Genomic DNA, 23731 nt, shown 5'->3' on the forward strand with positions numbered 1-23731 from the left:
TACACAAATCTGAATTGTGTATATTGATGACTGGAACTTTTCAGAAGCACAACTGATTTTCTTAAATTCAATCAAAAGAAACAGACAGTTACAGCTTAAATTCCCTTGGCTGAATGAATGGGCAAGGGTTTGAAGGCAGCCTTGCATAAAAAAGTACAGGTAGCAGAGACCATTTTTCTCTTAATGAAGACAATGAGAACATGAAAAAAGTTACAAATACAATAATATGTATGTAAATGCAAGTTTAGTGATGTATTTAAAAGTGTAATTCTACCTACTTTGAGCCAAACTGTGAATGCAAAGAGACTAATGGGACTAATTTATGTTTAAAACTCATAGGAGTAAGGAAAAACGTATAAGAGACCTAGGGAAAACCAGGTTAGATCCAACTGAAAACAATAATGGGAGGCTTCCTGGAGATTCCAGCCAACCAAACAGATCTCAAGTTTCGCAGCCAGTGGTATAATCTGAAATAAAACAAGGCCACTCCTCAAACAAAACTTTCATGCGTCAATACAGTGTGTTTAATTGAGGAACTTGTGCCATCCCACAGGAATCAAGACAGGAAAGATCAAAGTTCTTGCAAACAGTTTATGGGGGGAGGAAGGCAGTAACATCCAACTTGCTATGACACACTGCCCTTTGTAAGACATCAGCTAAGTATTTATAAGTGTGCTCAATGTAAAAAAAAAGTTTTGGAATTATGGTAACAAAAGGCAAGAAGCAAATGTACATATATGAAGGCAGAACATAGAAATAATACAGCAGTATATCTTGTGGTGGCACGGTGGCGCAGTGGTAGTGCTGCTGCCTCGCAGTAAGGAGACCTGGGTCCGCTTCCTGGGTCCTCCCTGTGTGGAGTTTGCATTTTCTCCCCATGTCTGCGTGGTTTTCCTCTAGGTGCTCCGGTTTTCCCCCACAGTCGAAAGACAAGCAGGTTAGGTGCACTGGCGATCCTAAATTGTCCCTAGTGTATGCTTGGTGTGTGCCCTGCGGTGGGCTGGCACCCTACCTGGGGATTTGATCCTGCTTTACACCCTGTGTTGGCTGGGAATGGCTCCAGCAGACTCCCGTGATCCTGTGTTAGGAAATAGTGGGTTGGATAATGACTGACTATATCTTGTGGTATTTGATTAAGGTTTTCACTTGATAACATAAATATGCCTTCAGGTATTATATTAGTTATTTGCAATGAAGGAAATACAACAACTGAGGCTTATTAAAGAGCTAAACTTGTTCCTGCACTAAGCAAAAAAAATTTCTAAAACATTTCTTTTGACTTTCATTTAAATACGCCTTAAGCTTTAAAACAAACAAAACAACTAAAAGCTAATAAAACACATACCCCCCTTTTTTCCAATTCTGTTATCAAGAACCTTTTCTATTGTTTCACTGTCATCCTGCTGGTCTTCCATGCCATCACCTGTCATTTCAATCAAGTCATCTGAGTCAGTTTCAAAGTCATCTTCATCTTCTTTGTAACTACAATACAAAAATTTGACACTGTATTTTTTTTTTAAATTTTACACTTAATACACATTAGAACATGGAGGAAAGAGAAGTACCCACAAATAAAGATTTGCAAACGAAGGGAGAACAAATGAAAAGTAATCTGTCTCAAAACTACACCCAGATTCCAGGTGTTGCATGGCGAAAGTATTAACCAATATTTTGTGCTTTTATTTATACTGGATTCAGAAAGTATTTAGGCCCCTTAACTTTCTGAACACTTTATTATATTGAAAATTTAATTTTAAATGAATAAATTTGGTATTTTTATGGTATCAATTTACACTTAATAACCCATAAAAACAAAGTGAAAACGCTTTCAGAAAGATTTTCCACTTGAGCCTGATTTCATGTAAAGGTTTCTTTACGTCACTCTGGCTCACCTGACATTTTTGGCTGCACGTCGACGTGTTTGTCTCTTGGGGGTGTCATCATCATCATCATCTTCATCTTCATCATCTTCATCTGAAGACTCGTGTCTTTTCCGTTTCTTGTTCTGAGGCCGCTGCTGCTTTTTAGCAGGTTTTCTCACTTGTTTTCTAAGAACAAACACAGCAATAATGTTAAGATTACAATTAAATGTCAATATTACTTTTCAACAACAAAGAACATAAAGTCTGATTCTCAACATGTTCATATGTGTAGAACAGATCTAAATAACTGAAATTAGATTTTTCACTTATTTTATTAATAAATCATGAAGAAACTACTGTTTAAGGGATATTTAAAAGTTCATACGCCTTTGAGAACAGTTGCTATTATCTATGTTATACAGCACTGAAAAATAAGGCTGCATATACAAAAAAGAGCAAACTCTTAAGCCAACTCTTCAAAAACATGAATTTGATTTAAAATGGGAATTCCATATTTCACCATTTTTTTTTTGATAAAATGCAAAAGTAGTAAGCCAGCTTGGCCACCAATGTGAAAAGTGAATACGATAAATTTTTAGCAAAGAAATGCAGCCCAGTTACACAAATATAATTGTCCAAAATCAACATTCTTTTTATTTCATTACAATAGAAGACTTACTACAGATATTGAAAATAGATTACACCAGTGTTTCTCAACAACAGACGTGGGAAAAAATGGATCACAACTCCAAAAAGGTTGACAACCACTGGCTTACACAATACTTTAGAAGATAAGATGAATTTACAATGTGCAGTTATGCTCAACAGTTGATGATGTCTGTTCTTTGGAAATTTGTAATTTACAACTCCTACGACCTACAACAGTTGAAACTCCATGATTGGCAAGTACAGACACATTTAATATCTACCTTTTCGCAGTAGGTCTCTGAGATTTAACTTTTGTTTCCTCTTGTTCACTGCTGGACTCATCCTCCTCTTCTTCATTATTAGAGCCATCATCTTTCCATGTGATTCTTTTAACAACAACATTTTGATATTTATTTTATATTATTCATATATTTTTATATTTATTTTCTTTTTTATTGAAATAATGCATGCCACTGTACAAAACATTATTCACTATTACATTTTTTATTTACTTTAACGTTGTACCAATCAGACATCGTCCTTGACTAGTCTCCCACCTTTAGTTAATCAGATCCTGGTATAAAGCCTTCTTTTTGCATGTACAAGTCCAAGTACATCAATGTATGCGGAGACATAACTATTAAAAATGCATTCACATATGTGCAATCCAATCATTTTATTAATTACACACAGGGCTTAATCTGTTTTCCTCTTATTCATACTAAGAGTTACGAACTAAGAGGTATTAAACACAAGAGCATAACAAAGGTGGCAAGAATAGGTTTAGGTCTCCACCTGACAGTGAACTCAGTATCCTTTTCTTCCAAGGTAAATGAGATTAATTAAGCATTTGAAGCTCAATTATGAATAAACACAAAAAACATGCATACACTTTATATATATATACAGTTGTGCTTGAAAGTTTGTGAACCCTTTAGAATTTTCTACATTTCTGCATAAATATGACCTAAAACATCATCAGATTTTCACTCAAGTCCTAAAAGTAGATAAAGAGAAACCAGTTAAACAAATGAGACAAAAATATTATACTTGGTCATTTATTTATTGAGGAAAATGATCAAATATTATATATTTGTGAGTGGCAAAAGTATGTGAACCTCTAGGATTAGCAGTTAGTTTGAAGGTGAAATTGGAGTCAGGTGTTTTCATGTTTGTGGAAGGTTATCATGGCACGAACAAAGGAGATTTCTGAGGACCTCAGAAAAAGAGTTGCTGATGCTCATCAGGCTGGAAAAGGTTACAAAACCATCTCTAAAGAGTTTGGACTCCACCAATCCACAGTCAGACAGATTGTATACAAATGGAGGAAATTCAAGACCATAGTTACCCTCCCCAGGAGTGGTTGACCAACAAAGATCACTCCAAGAGCAAGGCGTGCAATAGTCGGCGAGGTCACAAAGGACCCCAGGGTAACTTCTAAGCAACTGAAGGCCTCTCTTACATTGGCTAATGTTCATGTTCATGAGTCCACCATCAGGAGAACACTGAAAAACAATGGTGTGCATGGCAGAGTTGCAAGGAGAAAGCCACTGCTCTCCAAAAAAAACATTACTGCTCGTCTGAAGTTTGCTAAAGATCACATGGACAAACTAGAAGGCTATTGGAAGAATGTTTTGTGGCCGGATGAGACCAAAATAGAACTTTTTGGTTTAAATGAAAAGCGTTATGTTTGGAGAAAGGAAAACACTGCATTCCAGCAGAAGAACCTTATTCCATCTGTGAAACATGGTGGTGGTAGTATCATGGTTTGGGCCTGTTTTGCTGCATCTGGGCCAGGACGGCTTGCCTTCATTGAAGGAACAATGCATTCTGAATTATATCAGAGAATTCTAAAGGAAAATGTCAGGACATCTGTCCATGAACTGAATCTCAAGAGAAGGTGGGTCATGCAGCAAGACAACGACCCTAAGCACACAAGTCGTTCTACCAAAGAATGGTTAAAGAAGAATAAAGTTAATGTTTTGGAATGGCCAAGTCAAAGTCCTGACCTTAATCCAATCGAAATGTTGTGGAAGGACCTGAAGCGAGCAGTTAACATGAGCAAACCCACCAACATCCCAGAGTTGCAGCTGTTCTGTACGGAGGAATGGGCTAAAATTCCTCCAAGCCGGTGTGCAGGAATGATCAAAAGTTACCGGAAACGTTTAGTTGCAGTTATTGCTGCAAAGGGGGGTCACACCAGATACTGAAAGCAAAGGTTCACATAGTTTTGCCACTTACAAATATGTAATATTCGATCATTTTCCTTAATAAATAAATGACCAAGTATAATAATTTTGTCCCATTTGTTTAATTAGTTTCCTCTTTATCTACTTTTAGGACTAGAGTAAAAATCTGATGATATTTTAGGTCATATTTGTGCAGAAATATAGAAAATTCTAAAGGGTTCACAAACTTTCAAGCACAACTGTAAGTATAATTCAAATATGCAAAAAACACAAAAATATTACTATGACTGGGGCTGCCAAGTCAGATGTTTTTCTTTCTTTTTAGTCATTTTGGGTGTTCAGACCACAGTGTGTGTGTGCAAATGGGGACAAATGAAGTTGTATCCATATATCTATGTATCTAAAATTAAGGCAGACAGCTGACTACCACAAGAGTAGGAATTAATTGAAAAACAGAATGTCATCAGTAGTACACGTCACATTAACAATCAAAAAGATACAGATCCCATCACTTCACATCACTTTCCACAAGTTTTTTGAATATTTGCCACCTTCTGGGTCATTTTACTAACTTATATATTACATGTTTTTCCAGAGTTAAATGCACTATTGGTAGCCACATAGGAAAATATGTATGAGTATCTAAGTTGCAGATTTGGAACCAGACAAGTATTCAGCAGGAGGCCATTTCACAAACAATCTCTATTCCACTGGAAGTACACATATTATTCACCCTCTGTTAAAATTGAAGAGAATTAATAAAGAAATAATTGCCTAGTACCATTTCTCCATACCGTAAAAAGGATATTTCCCATGAAAGTGCTGTAATGGAGTTAACATGTCAACTGCATTTGACAGATGTACCAATTAAATATTCCTAACACATTATTTGGCCATTTCTTGTACAACACCCACTTGCAGAAATGAGTGTGCTGAAAGCCTAACTCATGAGCAGATATACCAAACTCTACCAAATATGGCACTGTTATTTCAATCCTGAAACACTAAAACTTTACTGATTTTGAACAAAATTAATTAACAGGCACTTACATAAATGAGAAGTATCCTAAACCATTGTCTTATCGAAATAATATTTCAAATAAATGTTGTAGAAAAATGTGTCTATAAATCACATTTAAACTATTTTTATTGTTTTATTATTTCCAGCCATTTCCAGTATGGCATTATTTAATTCATGTTTACCACACTGATGGTTTTGCCATTTGCCATCTATGGTACTGAGACTTCATATTTTCAAAACACATTTTAAATAAAATTTGTTTGGAATAAAAAAGCTGCAGTATGCATCTAAAACTTTAAACCATTTTATGAAATTGAAAACATTTAGCAAATAATTACCAACAAGACCAGACATGTCTAATCAGCATATTGTATTTGCTTCTGTCAAGCAAGGGCTGATGTTGGATTAATTTTTTTTTAATATGTTTAGAGTATAGAGTTGGTATGTACTACCAAATACAGTGACCTGGTGAAAGCTGCATGATTGCCAAGCCAGTTTTTAAAGAATTACAAAATTGGAATTCTTTAATCAAAAATTTAAGCTCTCTTAGTCTTCTATAGCACAGAGTGCAGAATCCATTAACTCTAGTATACTCCTTTTATGTATAATTAATAGAAAAAAATACAACAAGTAAAAGTAAGAAATGGTACAGTATTACCAAAAACTCTGAAAACGTAAATCAATTTGTTAACAACTAGATCAGATTTATCAAGTGTCATTTTTATAATTTTAAAGAATTATAGAAACATTAGATTTATTCGTTAATGAGAGTGAATGTGTGTCACAGAATATTCACAAACTTTTTAAATAGGATTCAAAACAGACACTGCTAAAATGCTGTGCTGGAATACAAAAGATAAACTATTAGGCAAAGTAATGATAAATATGAAGAAGAAACAGCAAAATAGAAATATACTAATGTAAGCTTGAGTAACATTTTGTAGCATAACAAATCTGTTAAAATGCAAATGTAGATCAGGGAAGTTTAAACTATACTGTAGTTAAATGTGATTTAGGTAATTATTAATGTTCCCCCAGATTTAAAATATACTAACCCTCTCTTCTTTTGTCGAGTACCCCTTCTTTTAGGACTTTCATTTTCAGAATCACTACTCCCCTGAAAAGAAAAGAGGACTTAATCTTTTTATAGATGCCTTCAAGGAGCATTTAATTACTAATTTTATTGCACTGTTCTATGTTTGAAGTCAACAAGAAAACAACTATAAAATCTCTGAGTGACATGAATGGGTTTGTTTATTTGTCCTCTTTTTAGTCTCATTTCAATAAACGTGATCATGCTCATTCATAGTCTGCACACCATTTTGCAAATCACAAGCCATTCACACATTCTCCAGGTATACTGTAAAGCAATTATACTCTTCCTCCACTGTTAAGCTTAGAATCCAGGATGTTTGGGGCCACCCTAGACTTTTTGACATTGTGCCAGTATGTGGTTATTTTATAATACCACTCTAAGGACAGAGAACCCACACATTGGATTGGAAATAGCAATAAAAATCCTATATGATTCCAGGTTTTAAGCCAGATTTTCCCTTTATATGTTCAATTCAAAAAACCCACTAAAGCCAACTTATTGTCTGCTTTTCATACTGCCAATCTCCACCTTACAGGTTGAGCATATACAGTGGTGTGAAAAACTATTTGCCCCCTTCCTGATTTCTTATTCGTTTGCATGTTTGTCACACAAAATGTTTCTGATCATCAAACACATTTAACCATTAGTCAAATATAACACAAATAAACACAAAATGCAGTTTTTAAACGATGGTTTTTATTATTTAGGGATAAAAAATCCAAACCTACATGGCCCTGTGTGAAAAAGTAATTGCCCCCTGAACCTAATAACTGGTTGGGCCACCCTTAGCAGCAATAACTGCAATCAAGCATTTGCGATAACTTGCAATGAGTCTTTTACAGCGCTCTGGAGGAATTTTGGCCCACTCATCTTTGCAGAATTGTTGTAATTCAGCTTTATTTGAGGGTTTTCTAGCATGAACCGCCTTTTTAAGGTCATGCCATAGCATCTCAATTGGATTCAGGTCAGGACTTTGACTAGGCCACTCCAAAGTCTTCATTTTGTTTTTCTTCAGCCATTCAGAGGTGGATTTGCTGGTGTGTTTTGGGTCATTGTCCTGCTGCAGCACCCAAGATCGCTTCAGCTTGAGTTGATGAACAGATGGCCGGACATTCTCCTTCAGGATTTTTTGGTAGACAGTAGAATTCATGGTTCCATCTATCACAGCAAGTCTTCCAGGACCTGAAGCAGCAAAACAACCCCAGACCATCACACTACCACCACCATATTTTACTGTTGGTATGATGTTCTTTTTCTGAAATGCTGTGTTCCTTTTACGCCAAATGTAACGGGGCATTTGCCTTCCAAAAAGTTCAACTTTTGTCTCATCAGTCCACAATGTATTTTCCCAAAAGTCTTGGCAATCATTGAAATGTTTCTTAGCAAAATTGAGACGAGCCCTAATGTTCTTTTTGCTTAACAGTGGTTTGCGTCTTGGAAATCTGCCATGCAGGCCGTTTTTGCCCAGTCTCTTTCTTATAGTGGAGTCGTGAACACTGACCTTAATTGAGGCAAGTGAGGCCTGCAGTTCTTTAGACGTTGTCCTGGGGTCTTTGTGACCTCTCAGATGAGTCGTCTCTGCTCTCTTGGGGTAATTTTGGTCGGCCGGCCACTACTGGGAAGGTTCACCACTGTTCCATGTTTTTGCCATTTGTAGATAATGGCTCTCACTGTGGTTCGCTGGAGTCCCAAAGCTTTAGAAATGGCTTTATAACCTTTACCAGACTGATAGATCTCAATTACTTCTGTTCTCATTTGTTCCTGAATTTCTTTGGATCTTGGCATGATGTCTAGCTTTTGAGGTGCTTTTGGTCTACTTCTCTGTGTCAGGCAGCTCCTATTTAAGTGATTTCTTGATTGAAAAGGTGTGGCAGTAATCAGGCCTGGGGGTGGCTACGGAAATTGAACTCAGGTGTGATACACCACAGTTAGGTTATTTTTAACAAGGGGCAATTACTTTTTCACACAGGGCCATGTAGGTTTGGATTTTTTCTCCCTAAATAATAAAACCATCATTTAAAAACTGCATTTTGTGTTTACTTGTGTTATATTTGACTAATGGTTAAATGTGTTTGATGATCAGAAACATTTTGTGTGACAAACATGCAAAAGAATAAGAAATCAGGAAGGGGGCAAATAGTTTTTCACACCACTGTATTCCCCATGGAACACTGCAGAATAATATTAAAGGTAAAAACACCCATTTTCAAAAAGCTGTCCATTGACACTTTGAGTTTTGAACCGCCATTTAATTCTCTAGTCAAATCTCTGCTGCAATGAAAAACCTCTTAAGCTGAATTGTTTAGCAATTTTCTGTACTGATGAAATTTGATTATCTTCTAACTTTGCCTCAACGCCAACTCATTTAATAGTTTACCTCCATTCCAAGGTTTAAACGAGCAGGTTCGTGTCTGCTTCGATTTGATCTCCTGACCCCATAAACATCTGGATGTTCCTCCCACATCTGAAAGAAAGAAAGAAATAAAGAAAGAAAATGTCTGAATTATATTGTCGCTGATATTATACTGATCAATAAATATTTCATATAATCATAACCTGATATGGAGGAAAAGGAACACCCTAGGGCTAGATTAAATTCAAGGCAGCAAAAAACAAAACACTGCACCACATTAATATCAGAGAAAGCCCTCCAAGTCTGTTACTAAAACCATACTGTATGTAACAAAGAAGGCAGGAATCTCATTTCAATTTTTCATAACTATGAAGGAAAAAAGCATCCCAAATTTCAAAGATTAAGAACTATTCATTCTAGCATTCCACAGGAAGGTAGAAAATTCTTCTTTAGAGTCAAAGGGAGTCCAGATGAATCTTGGTTCCTAAAGGACAAGGTGGAAAGCTAATACTGAATGTCCATGACTGCATTAAAAACTTACATTCCTCTGTGCTGGATAAAACTATAGTACACAGGCTTGGGAATACTTCGGAAAACAACTTTCAATAAAACACCATTTATTGCTGTATCTAGAAATACAAGTTAGTGGAAGCCATATATCAAAATTATGCCCTCTAGCTCATTTTAAAGGAATATGGTACAATTTTGAGTTAAAGGACACACCAAGCTTAGTGACTGCAGTTGCTGGATATCATTGCCTTGAGGATGTCAAATTACATGACTAGGTGTCAAAGTGGATGAACTGCCCCGTGACTTTTCAATACAGCTTTAAAGTTATAAAGTATTACAAACTCACTAAATTTTGAAAGCCAATTATTGTATTGCCTGACATCACCAGTGACTGTACGAATGTTTTCTAGGTATGGTGAATTCAGCTGTACTCTTGGCCCTTTCTCTTTCCTTAATCTACTCTGTCATGGTACAACAAGTGCAGACATTGGATAGACAAGCCTCTCTTCTGTGTGCATTGTCCAAAATACTGGTCATTCCTCTTTCCTTGCGGATACGCTGTATGCATTATGCCTCTGGGTGAGCACCAATTTGGTTTTCAGCTCTTGCATGCACAACCCTACCCATCCTACAACCTGAGACAAAAATCTAACTAATTTGACTTTGTTGGGGCAGGGTACAGGTAAATATAACTAAGTCACTGGGGATATTAAACTACATGACTGTCATCAAAGAAACATGCTGTGAGTTCACTGACTCTCTAAGGTGACATAAATGAAGACCAAGACTAAAAACTGCTGGAAATGTCACATGTCTTTATTTATAATTTAGGCAAACCAATGTAATTTAGTGTTAATTTGGTGAAAGGTATTCATGTTTGCCAAACCCATCCCCCCGACGACACAACCCCACCCCCATTTTTTACGAGTGTCTCTTTGTAATTTTATGACAGGATTTGGGGGATGTGTCTTTAACCAGTTTGATGAGTATTTATTTGCTAAAGTCTTTTCTCCCATCCCCCACACAAAGCCAGGTTAGCGTAATATATGGTCTTGGGGGGGCAGGAGATAAGATGTTCTATTTCACCCATTGGTCTGAGGTATGGCTGTTTGGAATTGGCTTGTCTCGGAGGCCTTCAAGTACCATGATATCCTATTAGCTGTAGGGAGTTGGACAGAAAACCTATAAATTTGCTTGCTCAACCACATTCTCTCTCTCTAACCAACATATGATAAAGAAGCATCTCTCTTGCTAACCTGTGATGATGAAGACAACACAATGAAGAGCACAGCTCAGCAGCCATATTGAACAGACATATGGCTGAAAGCTGAGCACCAATGATGCCTTAACTAGAGACATTTTAAGGAACTACAAGTGTGTGGTTATATGGTTGCCAATATTCAAATGTACTTTGCATTTTGGTATTATTTATGGATATTATCAGTTACACATTATTTTATGTGTAACTTAACTCCTGCTTGTCTTTTTACTACATCTAATTGCCTGAGGTTATAGATATAGAAGGGAAGGTGGGGTTAAGTTAAAAACAATAATCTATACTAATAAAAGGCAAAGCCCTCACTCACTCACTGACTCATCACTAATTCTCCAACTTCCCGTGTGGGTGGAAGGCTGAAATTTGGCAGGTTCGTTCCTTACAGCTTCCTTACAAAAGTTGGGCAGGTTTTATATCGAAATTCTATGCGTAATGGTCATAACTGGAAGCTGTTTTCTCCATTTACTGTAATGGAGATGAGCTTGAACGCCGTGGGGGCGGAGTTTCGTGTGACATCATCATGCCTCCCACGTAATCACGCAGTACATAGAAAACCAGGAAGACCTCCAAAAAGCGCTGAAGAAAACATGCATTATATAATTGAGAAGGCAGCGAAACAATAAGAAGCGAGCGAGTGACATATACAACCATGTTCATGAGTTCTGCTACTGAAACAAAGCACGATGTAAACCTACACTTTAAATTAAGTTCATAGACAGGCTGCCGCTGGCGTTTGTAATTTAGTGCCTGCCCATATAAGGCCATCCGTCAGCGGCAATCCAATAGCAAACTCCCACTAAATATTCACGGGTGAAGGACTGTGTTTATGGAGAGGAAGATGAGATGGTCAGGGTGGTGTTTGACACAAACTCAGCAAAACTGCGAGAGAAAGTTTTAAGTGCCAGGACTAAGGTAACATTAAATACAGCCATGGACATAGCACGAGATGGCACCAGCACAGCTGGGAACCTTCGATGCATGTACACCGAGCGCTCACGTGAACTGACGCAGTGCACAGATAAAAGCAACAGTTCCAAAGAGCTGAACAAAACCAATTACACAATTGAAAAGGCAGCAAAAATATGAAGCGCCTGATAAGCATATTCATAAATCCAGCTACTGCGAAACAAAGCACACGGTGGAAAAAGTCAATGTCCCGCTAAAGGAAGACAGTGTAAAAAAACCCGTGCATGCAGTGTGTCAGGTCTCAGATAAAGAAGAAGACGAGCTGTTTATTGATGCAGTAAGAAACGAATCGATGAAAGAAACCTGTCATCTTTACAACGATTGACAAACACGGAATGTAACTTGAACACAACACATCCTACAAATACGAACCTGATTGAAAGAAATAATGATAATCAAATCCTTGATGACAGCAACACTCAGTAACACTCACAAAACAAATACTGTATATTGACAGTCATGTTACGTTATTTTTAAAATGTTCCCTTTTCTTTTCTAGCTTTTTAACACACTACTTCTCGCTGCGATACGCTGGTATATATATATGTATATATATATCCCGATCTACATACTCGAATAATGGATACTTTATTCGCCATCAATGATTGTTTTGGTAAAGCCATACTCAGTGTATTCATTAGATGAACGGTAAAAAGTAAGAGCGAGGGAGGATGCAGGCTGTAGTGCTGCCAACTCTATCTGAATTGCGCGATCACATTTCAAAAATATATCTTTTCAAGTTCTATTTAGTCCATATTTGTCAAACTCAAGGGCCACGCCACATCCGCCCGGCGTAATTATATCCGCCCCGAGATCATTTTATATACTGTATTATTGTTATTAATGGCCCAGGTATATGAAGCGCTGGTAACACAATAAACTACAGATCCCATAATGCAGCGCTTCAGCTGCCTTGCGACTTACGCGTTAATCAAGTCTAGCTTATGATGCTGCAAGTTATTGCGGCTAGCTCACGCGATGCTGGAGAGAAAAGTTCATTCTGAAAATAGAGCCTTTAAAAACCGATGGGAGGCTGAGTATATGTTTACTGAACCCGTGTGTCTCATTTGTGGAGCTAATGTGGCTGTAATTACAGAATTTAATCTAAGACGGCACTATGAGACAAAACATCAGGGTAACCTGAATGCAATGCAGAAGATACAGAAAGCAGAAGAATTAAATAAGAATCTGACACTTCAGCGGACGTTTTACCCGTGCACAATCACAAAGTGATTTCAAGTGAAGCTGCTTTTATGGGAGACACAAATGCACCAGTGCAACTTTCCCTCTTTCCCTGTTGCCAAGTAATGTTAAACCAAGTCGTCACTACGGTGTTCCCAAATCGCACTTTGCTGATAAACTGAGCGCACTGAGTTTGCACGGCGCTTTGGTGACTTTGAAGAACAAAAAAAGTCCGTCTACATGCGGCTCGAACCTTGTGCATGTTTGGTAGCACATATCTGTGTGAGAAGCTCTTCTCAGTGATAAAGACTAACAAAACAGCACACAGGAGTCGCCTCACTGATGAGCACCTGCAATCCATCCTGAGAATCTCCACAACACAGAACCTCACACCAAACATAAACGAACTTGTTGCCAAAAAGATGCCAGGCGTCCAGCTCTAAAATGACATATGAGCAAAGACAACTGAATGATTTGATTTGTTATTGCTGAAAGGAACACATTTTATTTATATTTCCAGGTTTTGTTATGCAGCATGTTCATATTTGAATTTGTATAATTTTGACAGGATATATTTTTATGGAGAGCAAAATCTTTTGGGATATTTAAAATCTAAGTTTATTTTTATATAAAATTACATAAGAGTAAAGAAATTTGAATGTTTGTTCTTTTAATGTTTACTTTATTTCTAACTTGTATAATTTAGACAGGATATATTTTTATGGAGAGCAAAATATTATAAGTTGTTTAAGGTTTGAGTTGATTTATTCAGGAATAATATTCCTGTCTGTTTTTACCATTCCTACCAAAGATATTTCTGTCGACTAAATAAAAATTCCTTCTATTTAAAATTTAAATAGAACTTGAACAAATACGATAGTTCATAATATCCACGCAGACTTGCACGTAAGAGCGGAGTTATCCGTTTTAACCAGCAGCGTATTGCACTGATACGAAATAGCTGTGTGTGTATATATGTAGATATGTATGTATATGTATATATATGTTTATATATGTGTGTGTGTATGTATGTATATATATATGTATTTGTGTGTATATATGTGTGTGTATGTATGTATGTGTGTATGTATATGTATGTGTATATATGTAGATATATATATGTATGTATATATGTGTATATGTATAGATATGTATATATATATGTTTATGTGTGTGTGTGTAAATATATATATATGACAACAACACTCATCACTCACAACAGTGACAAAACAATTACATTGACAATCATGTTACGTTATTTTCAAAATGTTTCCTTTTCTTTTTCATTGCTTCTTTAACACACTACTTCTCCGCTGCGAAGCGCGGGTATTTTGCTAGTACCTTATAAACAGTGGTAAATCTGTGAGATTAGGCATTCTAAGGCTACATATTAATAATACAATAGGGGAAAGAAGAGCAATATATATATTACTCTACCAAGATAAAACAAGTGTGACAGGTTAAATCTTCAGCTAACCAAGTACGTACACCAGTCTTATGAGTCAATAGGTACCAAAATTCTCTATATATATAGGTTCAGAAAGGCATTACTGTTTTTTATTATTCCATTTGCTTTGGTATTCTGTGTCCCCCCATACTCACCCTTTTACAAAGCTTTTGGACTCCTTCGGGTTATTCAGGGTTATTATTAACTGGTGTTTACAAAAACTTTGCTTTTAGATGGCACTAGCACATTACATCACATACGGTTCTGAGACATTTGTGAGTCCTTTGGAGTTTTCTTCATTACTGAATGATTAGTTTATAAAGTCTAATCTTCATATGTGTTTTACAAATAAAAAGAAATTGCCTATTTAAACAAAACCTGTACAGTGGTAACTTTAAGGAACACTTTTCAAATAATTAAGATTAAGAAGAGAAAAAATATGTGAACCTCTGCAGAAGAAGGTAAATTAAAAGAGGTTATTTTAATTTAGGTTTTCAAATCAGTCAGATAAAATTACACATACTGTTTAGTTGTCTAGGCATATTAAAAAATATTAAATTCATGAATCTTGTAAAATTACATTTATCATAATTAAGTCATGTTACCCACATCCATTAGTATAAGATTTTTATGTAGTTTCTCTGATACAGGTATAGTACAGTACAGGAGTAACTAACACAAGAAAATGAGGTTGGCTTTATGTAGAAATCCAAACTGTTAAAAAAACATTTGAATCATATTTATATTAGAAAAGTACAATCCATAGAGCAGAAGACCATTTTCAAAAACTTTCCTATAATAGTTTAATGAAGTGAATGGTTTTCAGCAAAGCATATTAATCTACATCATACAGAGCAACAACAACGCTGCTATTAAAACAGCACTCAATGCATTTACATGCATGCAGAAATTCAAATTTTAGACAGAATACTTGAGCAATGTGATTAAGACACCGCTCATGCAATCATGTCATTCCATAAAAAATGTATGCTTTCTTCAGACTTTGAGAATCTATAATGAAATTAGATACAGGCAGTCCCTGGGTTATGTACAAGATAGGGACTGTAGGTTTGTACTTAAGTTGAATTTGTATGTAAGTCGGAACAGGTACATTATTTTAATAAATGCTATTGTTGATCAACTGTAACCAAGTGTTCTGCCAATGAATGATGGAGTTTCACCTCTCTCTGACCTTCTTATTATTTCTACTTTACTTTTAATGGTGATGTTTATTCTCTTCTTTACTGTATCACCACCACTTGCATCAGATTTGTGTTTCAGAGACATTGTTGAAGGGTGAAGACAAAAGGTTAAGATGAGCTCTTCTGCACAGCACTGTACAGCTATCACAGCAGGCAGGCATTCCTCGTCAGCATGTCTGGTGCACTGACAAGAGACAACTTACTGCAACGTACGTAACAGTACAAGCAGGCTTGCTATTGGGAATGAATGGGAGTAGTGAGGGGTGGTTCACCACCAACCCACCATAGTCACCTCCACTACAGTATGCAGCCTGCAGCGTGCGTCTGCCCACCAAGAACGAACACGGTGCGGCCAAAAGCGTTTAGTGAATCACTCATCACCGCCTCCATTCAACAGGCAGCCACCTGATGCACATTACAATTGCTACCCCCCGCCGCCCCATTCACCCTCGATGGCCTCCATTTAGCCACAGCCAGGTCACCGCTTGCAGCATTACCAGACGCCCATCGAAAACAATTCGGGGGGAGCCATGTGTAGTGGGCGGGCAGTGAAACGCCCTCCACCACTCCATCCAGCCTGCATCCAGTCAGGAGCAGTAGCTGCGGCGGCGTAGTGGGCGGACGGAGAACCACTCCATTAAGCCTCCATCCTGCACACAAGCGATAGGATTCTTAATGTAAACACAATTAATATTACCCTCCTGTCAATCTATTTCTTTTGGCTGCTCCCATTGAGGGGTCTACCCTTGGTACTCCAAGTGAAAATCATAGCATTGTCAACTCTGCCAATTCCAGCTCTGCCTCCTGTCTTTACATCAGTGGAACCAACTCTAAACCATACAACATAACTAGTCTCACTACCATTTTACAGACTTTCCCTTTCACTCTTACAGTTACTCTTTTAATACAAATCACTCCTGTCAGTCACTCTTCTCAACCCAACCCACCCTGCCTGAACTCTCTTCTTCACCTCTGTGACGTATACTCTGTTGCTTTGGACTGCTGAACCAAAGTATTTAAAATTGTCTACCTTCACCACCTCTGCTCCTTGCAGTCAAACTCTTCCACCATCTTCGCTTTCATTTACGCACATGTACTCCATCTTACTCCTAACGAGGGGGGCTCTCTTTCCTCTTTCTCTCTAGTGCATTCCTCCACCTCTCCAATGTTCACCTAAAACTGTTCACTCTCACTACTGATCACAATGTCATCCAAAAATATCATAGTCTACGGAAACTCCTGTCTGACCTCACCTATCAACCTGTCCATCACCATTTCAAACAGTGCTGCTTGAAAAGCATACAGTACTGGATGCTATATGAATGGTGTTTAACAAAAAAACTTATATAACCTTTGCATGCAGGAAAAAGAACAGTATTTTTTTTTGGTGAACTACAAAATACCACCTCACACTTAAGTTCTCAAAAAATGAAAACACACTGGCATGAAAACCTAAAGTATACTAGAGGTGGAAAATGTCATCTTCTCTCCTCCTTTTCTTAAGTTGGAGAGTGAAAGTGATATTAGTAATTAGTAAGTGATTATGTAGTAATCTCTGTAGTCTCTGGGAGGCAATATCTACTCAGATCCTTGATGGAGACTTTTTACTATACAGTAATGGTCTGCAATTCCTAAAACTGCTGCTTGCACCTTTCTTTTTCTGCTGTGTTATTGCTAAAAGAATCAACTTCACATTGAAATATTATGTCATGGGAAAAAGTAACAAAATTGAAAACTCTGAAGAATGGCAACATGGGCAACACCAATGTGTGTTCTAAATTTTTAATTATTTCATCATTGTGCATGTAACACACCTGTCCTTTGATTTTTCATAAACAGCTGCACTGTAAAATTCTACTCAGAAAAATGAATTGATGATATTTCACATTGTCTTTTTTTTATTCACCAAAGACTCTCTACTTCCTCCATAAGCAACACCATTGAGTGCTGGATTCCAAGCATAAAATACAGCTCATCTCCTCCAGTAGATGGCATTTGCATATCCATTTTACCTTGACAATTTTTTTCCTGCCACTGTTGTTGACAACTATCACCCAAATGTGTACTGCCATCTCCAACAAAAAAAAATGATCTGAACTATACTGAACTGGTGGCATACAAATTACATACACACAATCGTGCTGAAATAATGGTTGTTTCTTAGTTCATAAATAGTGTCTCATTTATGGCCAAGTCCCATGTTCCATCGGTCCTTTCAGTTCCAGACTAGTACAATCCTGGATGTGTGTCAGCACATGTGGGTGGACCATGTACTCTCAGTTAATTTAAGAGGTTAATTGCCTTCTCTCTGACTGAGGTCCAAAAGTAGGTAGGTTTTCCAAAAAGCACACCAAAATTAAGACAAAAGAGCTCAATGCAGTCCATTATATGTAAGTGGAAAAAATTGAAACTATAATCTCACATTGTCTAGGTCACGTCACCCCTTTAAACTTAATAGACGTACAAAAATATCAGTTTTCAGAGAGGCTACTGTGATACCAGCTGTCACTCTGACTGAGCTGCACAAGTTAGTGACTTTCACTGGATAGGATACTCACAGCTGAACAAATTCCAATGCCCTACACAAAAAGGGCCTTTATGGAGGAGAGGCAAGGAAAAATCTCTTGTTGAGTGAAAAAAAAAAACTAATTTAATTGCAACGTACTTGGAAATTACTTGGAAAATACTGGTAGTGCCAACACTATGGTGTTGGGATACTTTCAGTACAGAAACTGGTAATCTAAGCAGGACTGATGGAATATCAATGCTGCAAAATACAGACAGATTCTAAAGGCAAACCTGTTCCCATCTACCCTGGCATAGCTTCATCAATTCTGCTAGACGTTATAGGCAAATCTTGCTCATAGGCATGTTTGTTGTTATGTGCACATAGTACAATAAAATTCATACTTACTTGTCTTTTCAACACAGTTGGAAAAATATAAAACAAATACTGTAAATAACAAGAACACCTAGTATGCAAGATATGTTCAGCATATAAATATACATAATAAATACATATTTGCAAGTATCATATATTATATACTGTTGTGTTACACTCTTTGTTCTTATAATTGACTCTTCAGAAAACTTGTATCTCTGAATCTACCAGTGAAAGTACCAATGTCTCAACACAATTTGCCAGAAGGAAGGAGTGAGAAAAACAGGTGTGTATGATGGCTGAGGTCTTTATTAATCCTCTCTGCCTAAGGCAGCAAGCGTTGTGTATGTCCTGAACAGAAGGCAGTTGAGTGATGGTCATATTCTGTGCCTCCATTCGTAACTTCTTCAGGGTTTTACAATCTTTAGCAGAGTGTCATGCCATGAACAGACGAAAAAATACAAACTATCCTTGTATGTCTAAGTAAGAAGGGGCCATGGTTACACTTTTTGACAGTAACAGTCACTCCAAGAAATCTAAAGCTACTCTTTCAACAGTATCCCCTCCAATATAGATAACACCATGATATGCCTTCTGTTTCAAGAAGTTAACATTCATGTCCATTTGTTTTGCTGAGATTATAAGGGAGAGATTATTGTCCTAGAACCACTTATTCAGTAGGTAGGCCTCTTCTCTGCAAGCTGTCTTATCATTGTTGGGTGTCCAGGGGTATGATGTTGGTGCAAAATTAATTATTTTTCCAAAAAATACTACTTGATGTAATACCTGCAGCTGACGGCTCAACAAAGCACTGAGCAGGATAGATAAATTAAAAAAAATTGTCATTCCAGTTTTTGAAATGTGGTTATTTAAAGGTCTTTTTTAGGGACCCTGTGAAAGAGTGTTTGATTTACAAACAAAAAAAATCAGTGTAATTGATAAAAAAATTCCTAGTCGTGACAATGACGTATGTGAAAAAACGATTAAAGTTTTCAATAATTTTTCAAAGCAGGTTATCTCACTTGTTTTAAATTTACCTTTGTTTTAGTTGATAGCCTACCATACTACAACATTCACTGCTTAGAGAAATCATATTCATTACTAAGCTTAGTTTAACTTGCTGTGCTGACCCCAGACAATCATTAAACATTAACATAAGCCTTACTTCTAAACAGATTTCTTTCTACTGCTAAGTAGGCCACATAAATTTAATTTAGCACTATAACTTCTCAGTATTATAAAATTTACTCAGATCATTTAGTTATTTACATTTTGAAGTGCATCAATGCTTTGTATGAAAGAAAACAGCTAAAGATCATGACAGCCCTGAGGTGGTAAAGGAGGCCTTTTCACAAAAAATGACTTGGCATTATATTTCCAAAAATACTTTTTACAACATGTGACTCACTTTTAATCACAAATTAAAATCCATTCTTTTAGGTTATTTTGAACATGTTTAGGGAAAAAAAAACAGAAGCTCTTAAAAACAAAAAGAAAACAAAAATAATGGGGCATCTACCAAGGTAGTGGTAAACAATACAATCAGCACATTTATCAATAACAGTCAAATTCATCTTTAGTTCAAAGAAAAATTCAAAGTGCTACTGAGCATTGAAACAATATGTGATTTTATAAGCATGAAATAAATAACATCCTTGTGTCAGAACTAAAAATGGAAGAGAAATCACACTTCAAAAAAGCATTAACTAGGCTAATGTGTAATTTCAGAAGCTTCAAACAATGATACTGGAATTCTATAATCCAAATGTTCCAAAACACCTGCACAATCAAGAAAGGATTTTGCCAAATACACACCAGACTTTTATTTTCTTTCCTTAAGATCCTGCTAAATAGTGCAGTAAGGCAAGAATAAACAGGTAAAAAGAAAAATTAAGGTAAACAGCCAAGCAGCTAACTTTTGTCATTTTATTTATCACTTCATTCTGTCAAAATACTTCTCCATCCTTTGCATGGTCTCAAAATAAAACACTGTAAACATGATGGAATACACAGTATGTGCATTAGTTATATTTAGTAAAATGTGTAGAAATGCAAGAATTGTTAATTAACTTTGTACTTCTCAATCTGATTTTTATCCTTCAATGTTGTACGATGATTCTTTTCAGAAAAACTCACTTTTTGTGAAAATTCTTTTTTGACAGAGCAGAATATAAGTCATCAATATTACAGAAAACATCTCCTGCACAGTATTTTTGACAAGAGGGACGTCAGTAGTTGATGCTGTGGTATTAGGAAAAAGAAAATTCACAGCTGAGATGCCACATGCACTTCAGAAGAGGTCATCTACCTGAAGCTAAGAATGTTCAGTCCTGGCCAATACTTGGGTGGGAGACCACCTTGAAGTTGAAGTGGGCCCCAATTCAATATGAAAAGGGCTTTGAGTAGTGAGCAAAGTGCTATATAAATGTAAAGAATTGACTACATTCATCTTGTGTCTTTGCTGCAATCCAGTAGATAAAGCTAAATAATACTCTCAAATAGAAACTTCTCGTAACGTTTAGCATTTTGTCCCTGTCAACTTGTGGGGTACAAAATCTGCACATTTTGGACTATATTTTCATTACATTTTGTTCAAGACAAAACAGCAGATGAACTTAATATTTGCATTGACAGTTAAGATCAAAGGCAATCTGATTTCCTAAATCACAGTGCCATTTGTTTGAACAGACCAGCAATTTAAGAGATTCCTCAAGCTATTGACTACATTAAAACCTGAGATCTGGGACAACAAGTTGCTAAATTGGTTTACAGCCTGGGAAAGGAAGATGTTCCAGTAGTACTATACAACATCAAAAGTTTCATTGTTTGGGAAAAACGGACATACTGAAGATTAAAGAATCTGAGTGAATCCATTCATCATATTGACAGCCAGCCAATCAGCTATATCTGAGTAGAATTTTAGAATAAATACCCCTCGTCTGAAGAGCGACACAAGAGAGGAAGACATCAAGAGAAGAGAACAGAGCGACATCAACGTGCATCCGTTTCCATTTGTCAGAAAAGCATCTAATGAACAACTACGACTGCTAAATCACAAGCCACCTACAACATTTATTCTTGTCATCTTTACTTTTTCGTAAGCTTTTTCTAAAGACTATACATATATATACTTTAATATCAGTAGTACTTTCTATTATTCTTTGTTCCACTGGTGTTATTATTCCTGTAATAAATGCTATGCTGCTTTTAACTTTCTATGCTTTGTCTTAATATCTGGAGTAACTGAAGTAATAAGGTACATTTCTCTGAGCGTCTGGTGCAGCCGGAGGTTTGCCATTACCTCTGTGCTGCGAGGTTTACTAAGGCTGCAGGTAAGGACTCCACCCCATAATAGGGAACCGTACGTAACGTAAGGTATTCTTGGCTCATAAATGGCCTATAGTCAAGGATGCTGCAGCATTTGCATGTTTGAAAATTTTCTTAGAGACCAAAAGTAATATTTAGGTTGATATATATTTAAAATATTGTATGTTCTTCATGCCGATAATAAGTCTTTTGAAGTGCTGAGAGAGTTACAGGCTGTGTTATTCCTAAGGCGCTTGTGTGGTTTAAAGTGCTAGAGGTTAACAAGCTCTGTGTGTGTCATTCATAGGGCACTGTTGAGTTTCTGTGGGTATGCATATATCTATGTACGTGTGTTTTAATCTTAAGGTGTGACAGTAGACCAACCCAGTAACAAACCTGATGAGTAAACTTACCCCTAGGTAAAGGGTAAGTGGAGGGAAATACCATGATAATACACAACTATTGTCGACACCCACCTTCTACCCTTTGTATCAACATTTGTCAAAACCCACCTGAAAAGAGTTAAAGTTGTGTATAGTAGCATTTCTTTACTGCATTCTACCTCTTCAATCAATGACATAGAGATAATCTAAAGCTATTTTCATTTCTGAATTTTAGTAGTTTAACAGCAATGAGTTCTTGGCAATTACATGTACTTTTCCATGAACTATTCAAACATTACGAATTTACTTGAAAATACCAACCATAAGAAAAGACTAGAAGTCTGAGTGGACTCATCACTATCTAAATCCATACACTGTTCAGTAGCCATCAAGAAGGCTACTATGGTGTTAGGTTATATAATATGATGTGTAGAGTATAAGTTAAGAGAATTTATAATAATTTAATGGGAAAATAAGCAGTGAACGCGTCAAAGTCTTTCTCACTAAATATATTTCTGATGGGGCTATTGACATAAAATTTTCACCAGATGTCGGGAACAACCCGAGTAATCAATACATACAAAGACATCAAAACAAATAAGTCCATAAATTAAGTTCAATACTTATTTTCCCCGCTGTATGTCAGTGAGCCATCCTCTAGAATATTGTGTGCAAGTTTGGCCACCACATTACAATAAGAACGCTAGAAAAAGTCCATAGCAGCGTGACCGTGCCGATTCCAGGACTTAGAAGTTTGAGCTACAAAGAATGATTGAAGAAGTTGAACCTTTTCAGTTTAAACAAGCATAGATTAATATCTGACATGACTGAAATTTTCTAATAATTAAAGCAATCAGTATGGTGAATTCCAATTATTAGTTTAAATTAAGTTCTTTGACATGAATATCAGGAAACAGAAATGTTATTTTGGAAAAAGTAGTGGATTTCCAAGCATTGTTGGCCTGTTAAACTTGTTCTAATATGCTAAGAGGAGCCTGAGACACGTATTTATAATTAAAAAAAAAAAAACACCTTTGAAAAAGCTCTAAAATGTGTGAAAGTGGAATACAACGTAAAACTGTGGTAATCTGAACCTTTTAACATGGTTATTGGTCATTAATTCCACCTCTGTCCTTTATGTAAAAGAAAACAAAATGAGCACAGTTATTTAAACACAACCGGTGAACTTGGGATTGAATACCTCTTTTTCTTTTGAAGTAAAGCATGTTGCAAAACGCCAGCACAAAAAGCTACACACAAGTAACTTACAGCAAATGGAGAGTGATTTACCCTTCTATAAGAAAAATCATATACATTTTGAAGTCATCAAACATATTAATGTTGCTTCTTTATTAATCACTTTATACAAGCTTCTGCAGGTCACATGAAGTACTGAAACAACAGTCCCT

The 23731-nt window shown here is 36.5% G+C and overlaps 1 protein-coding gene across 1 annotated transcript in view; it reads right to left on the reverse strand.

Moving 5' to 3' along the window:
- The window catches only part of chd2 (chromodomain helicase DNA binding protein 2), a 197597-nt gene that overhangs the window by 127592 nt on the left and 46274 nt on the right, over positions 1 to 23731 (reverse strand). The window contains exons 3-7 of the mRNA XM_039773298.1: positions 9194 to 9280; positions 6776 to 6837; positions 2792 to 2896; positions 1893 to 2048; positions 1346 to 1482 (exon numbers count right to left, since the gene is read on the reverse strand). Coding sequence (XP_039629232.1) covers positions 1346 to 1482; positions 1893 to 2048; positions 2792 to 2896; positions 6776 to 6837; positions 9194 to 9280 — 547 coding nt within the window. The remainder of the gene's footprint in view (positions 1 to 1345; positions 1483 to 1892; positions 2049 to 2791; positions 2897 to 6775; positions 6838 to 9193; positions 9281 to 23731) is intronic.

Source organism: Polypterus senegalus, chromosome 12 (assembly GCF_016835505.1).
Source record: "Polypterus senegalus isolate Bchr_013 chromosome 12, ASM1683550v1, whole genome shotgun sequence".
In the NCBI taxonomy this organism is placed as follows: domain Eukaryota; kingdom Metazoa; phylum Chordata; class Cladistia; order Polypteriformes; family Polypteridae; genus Polypterus; species Polypterus senegalus.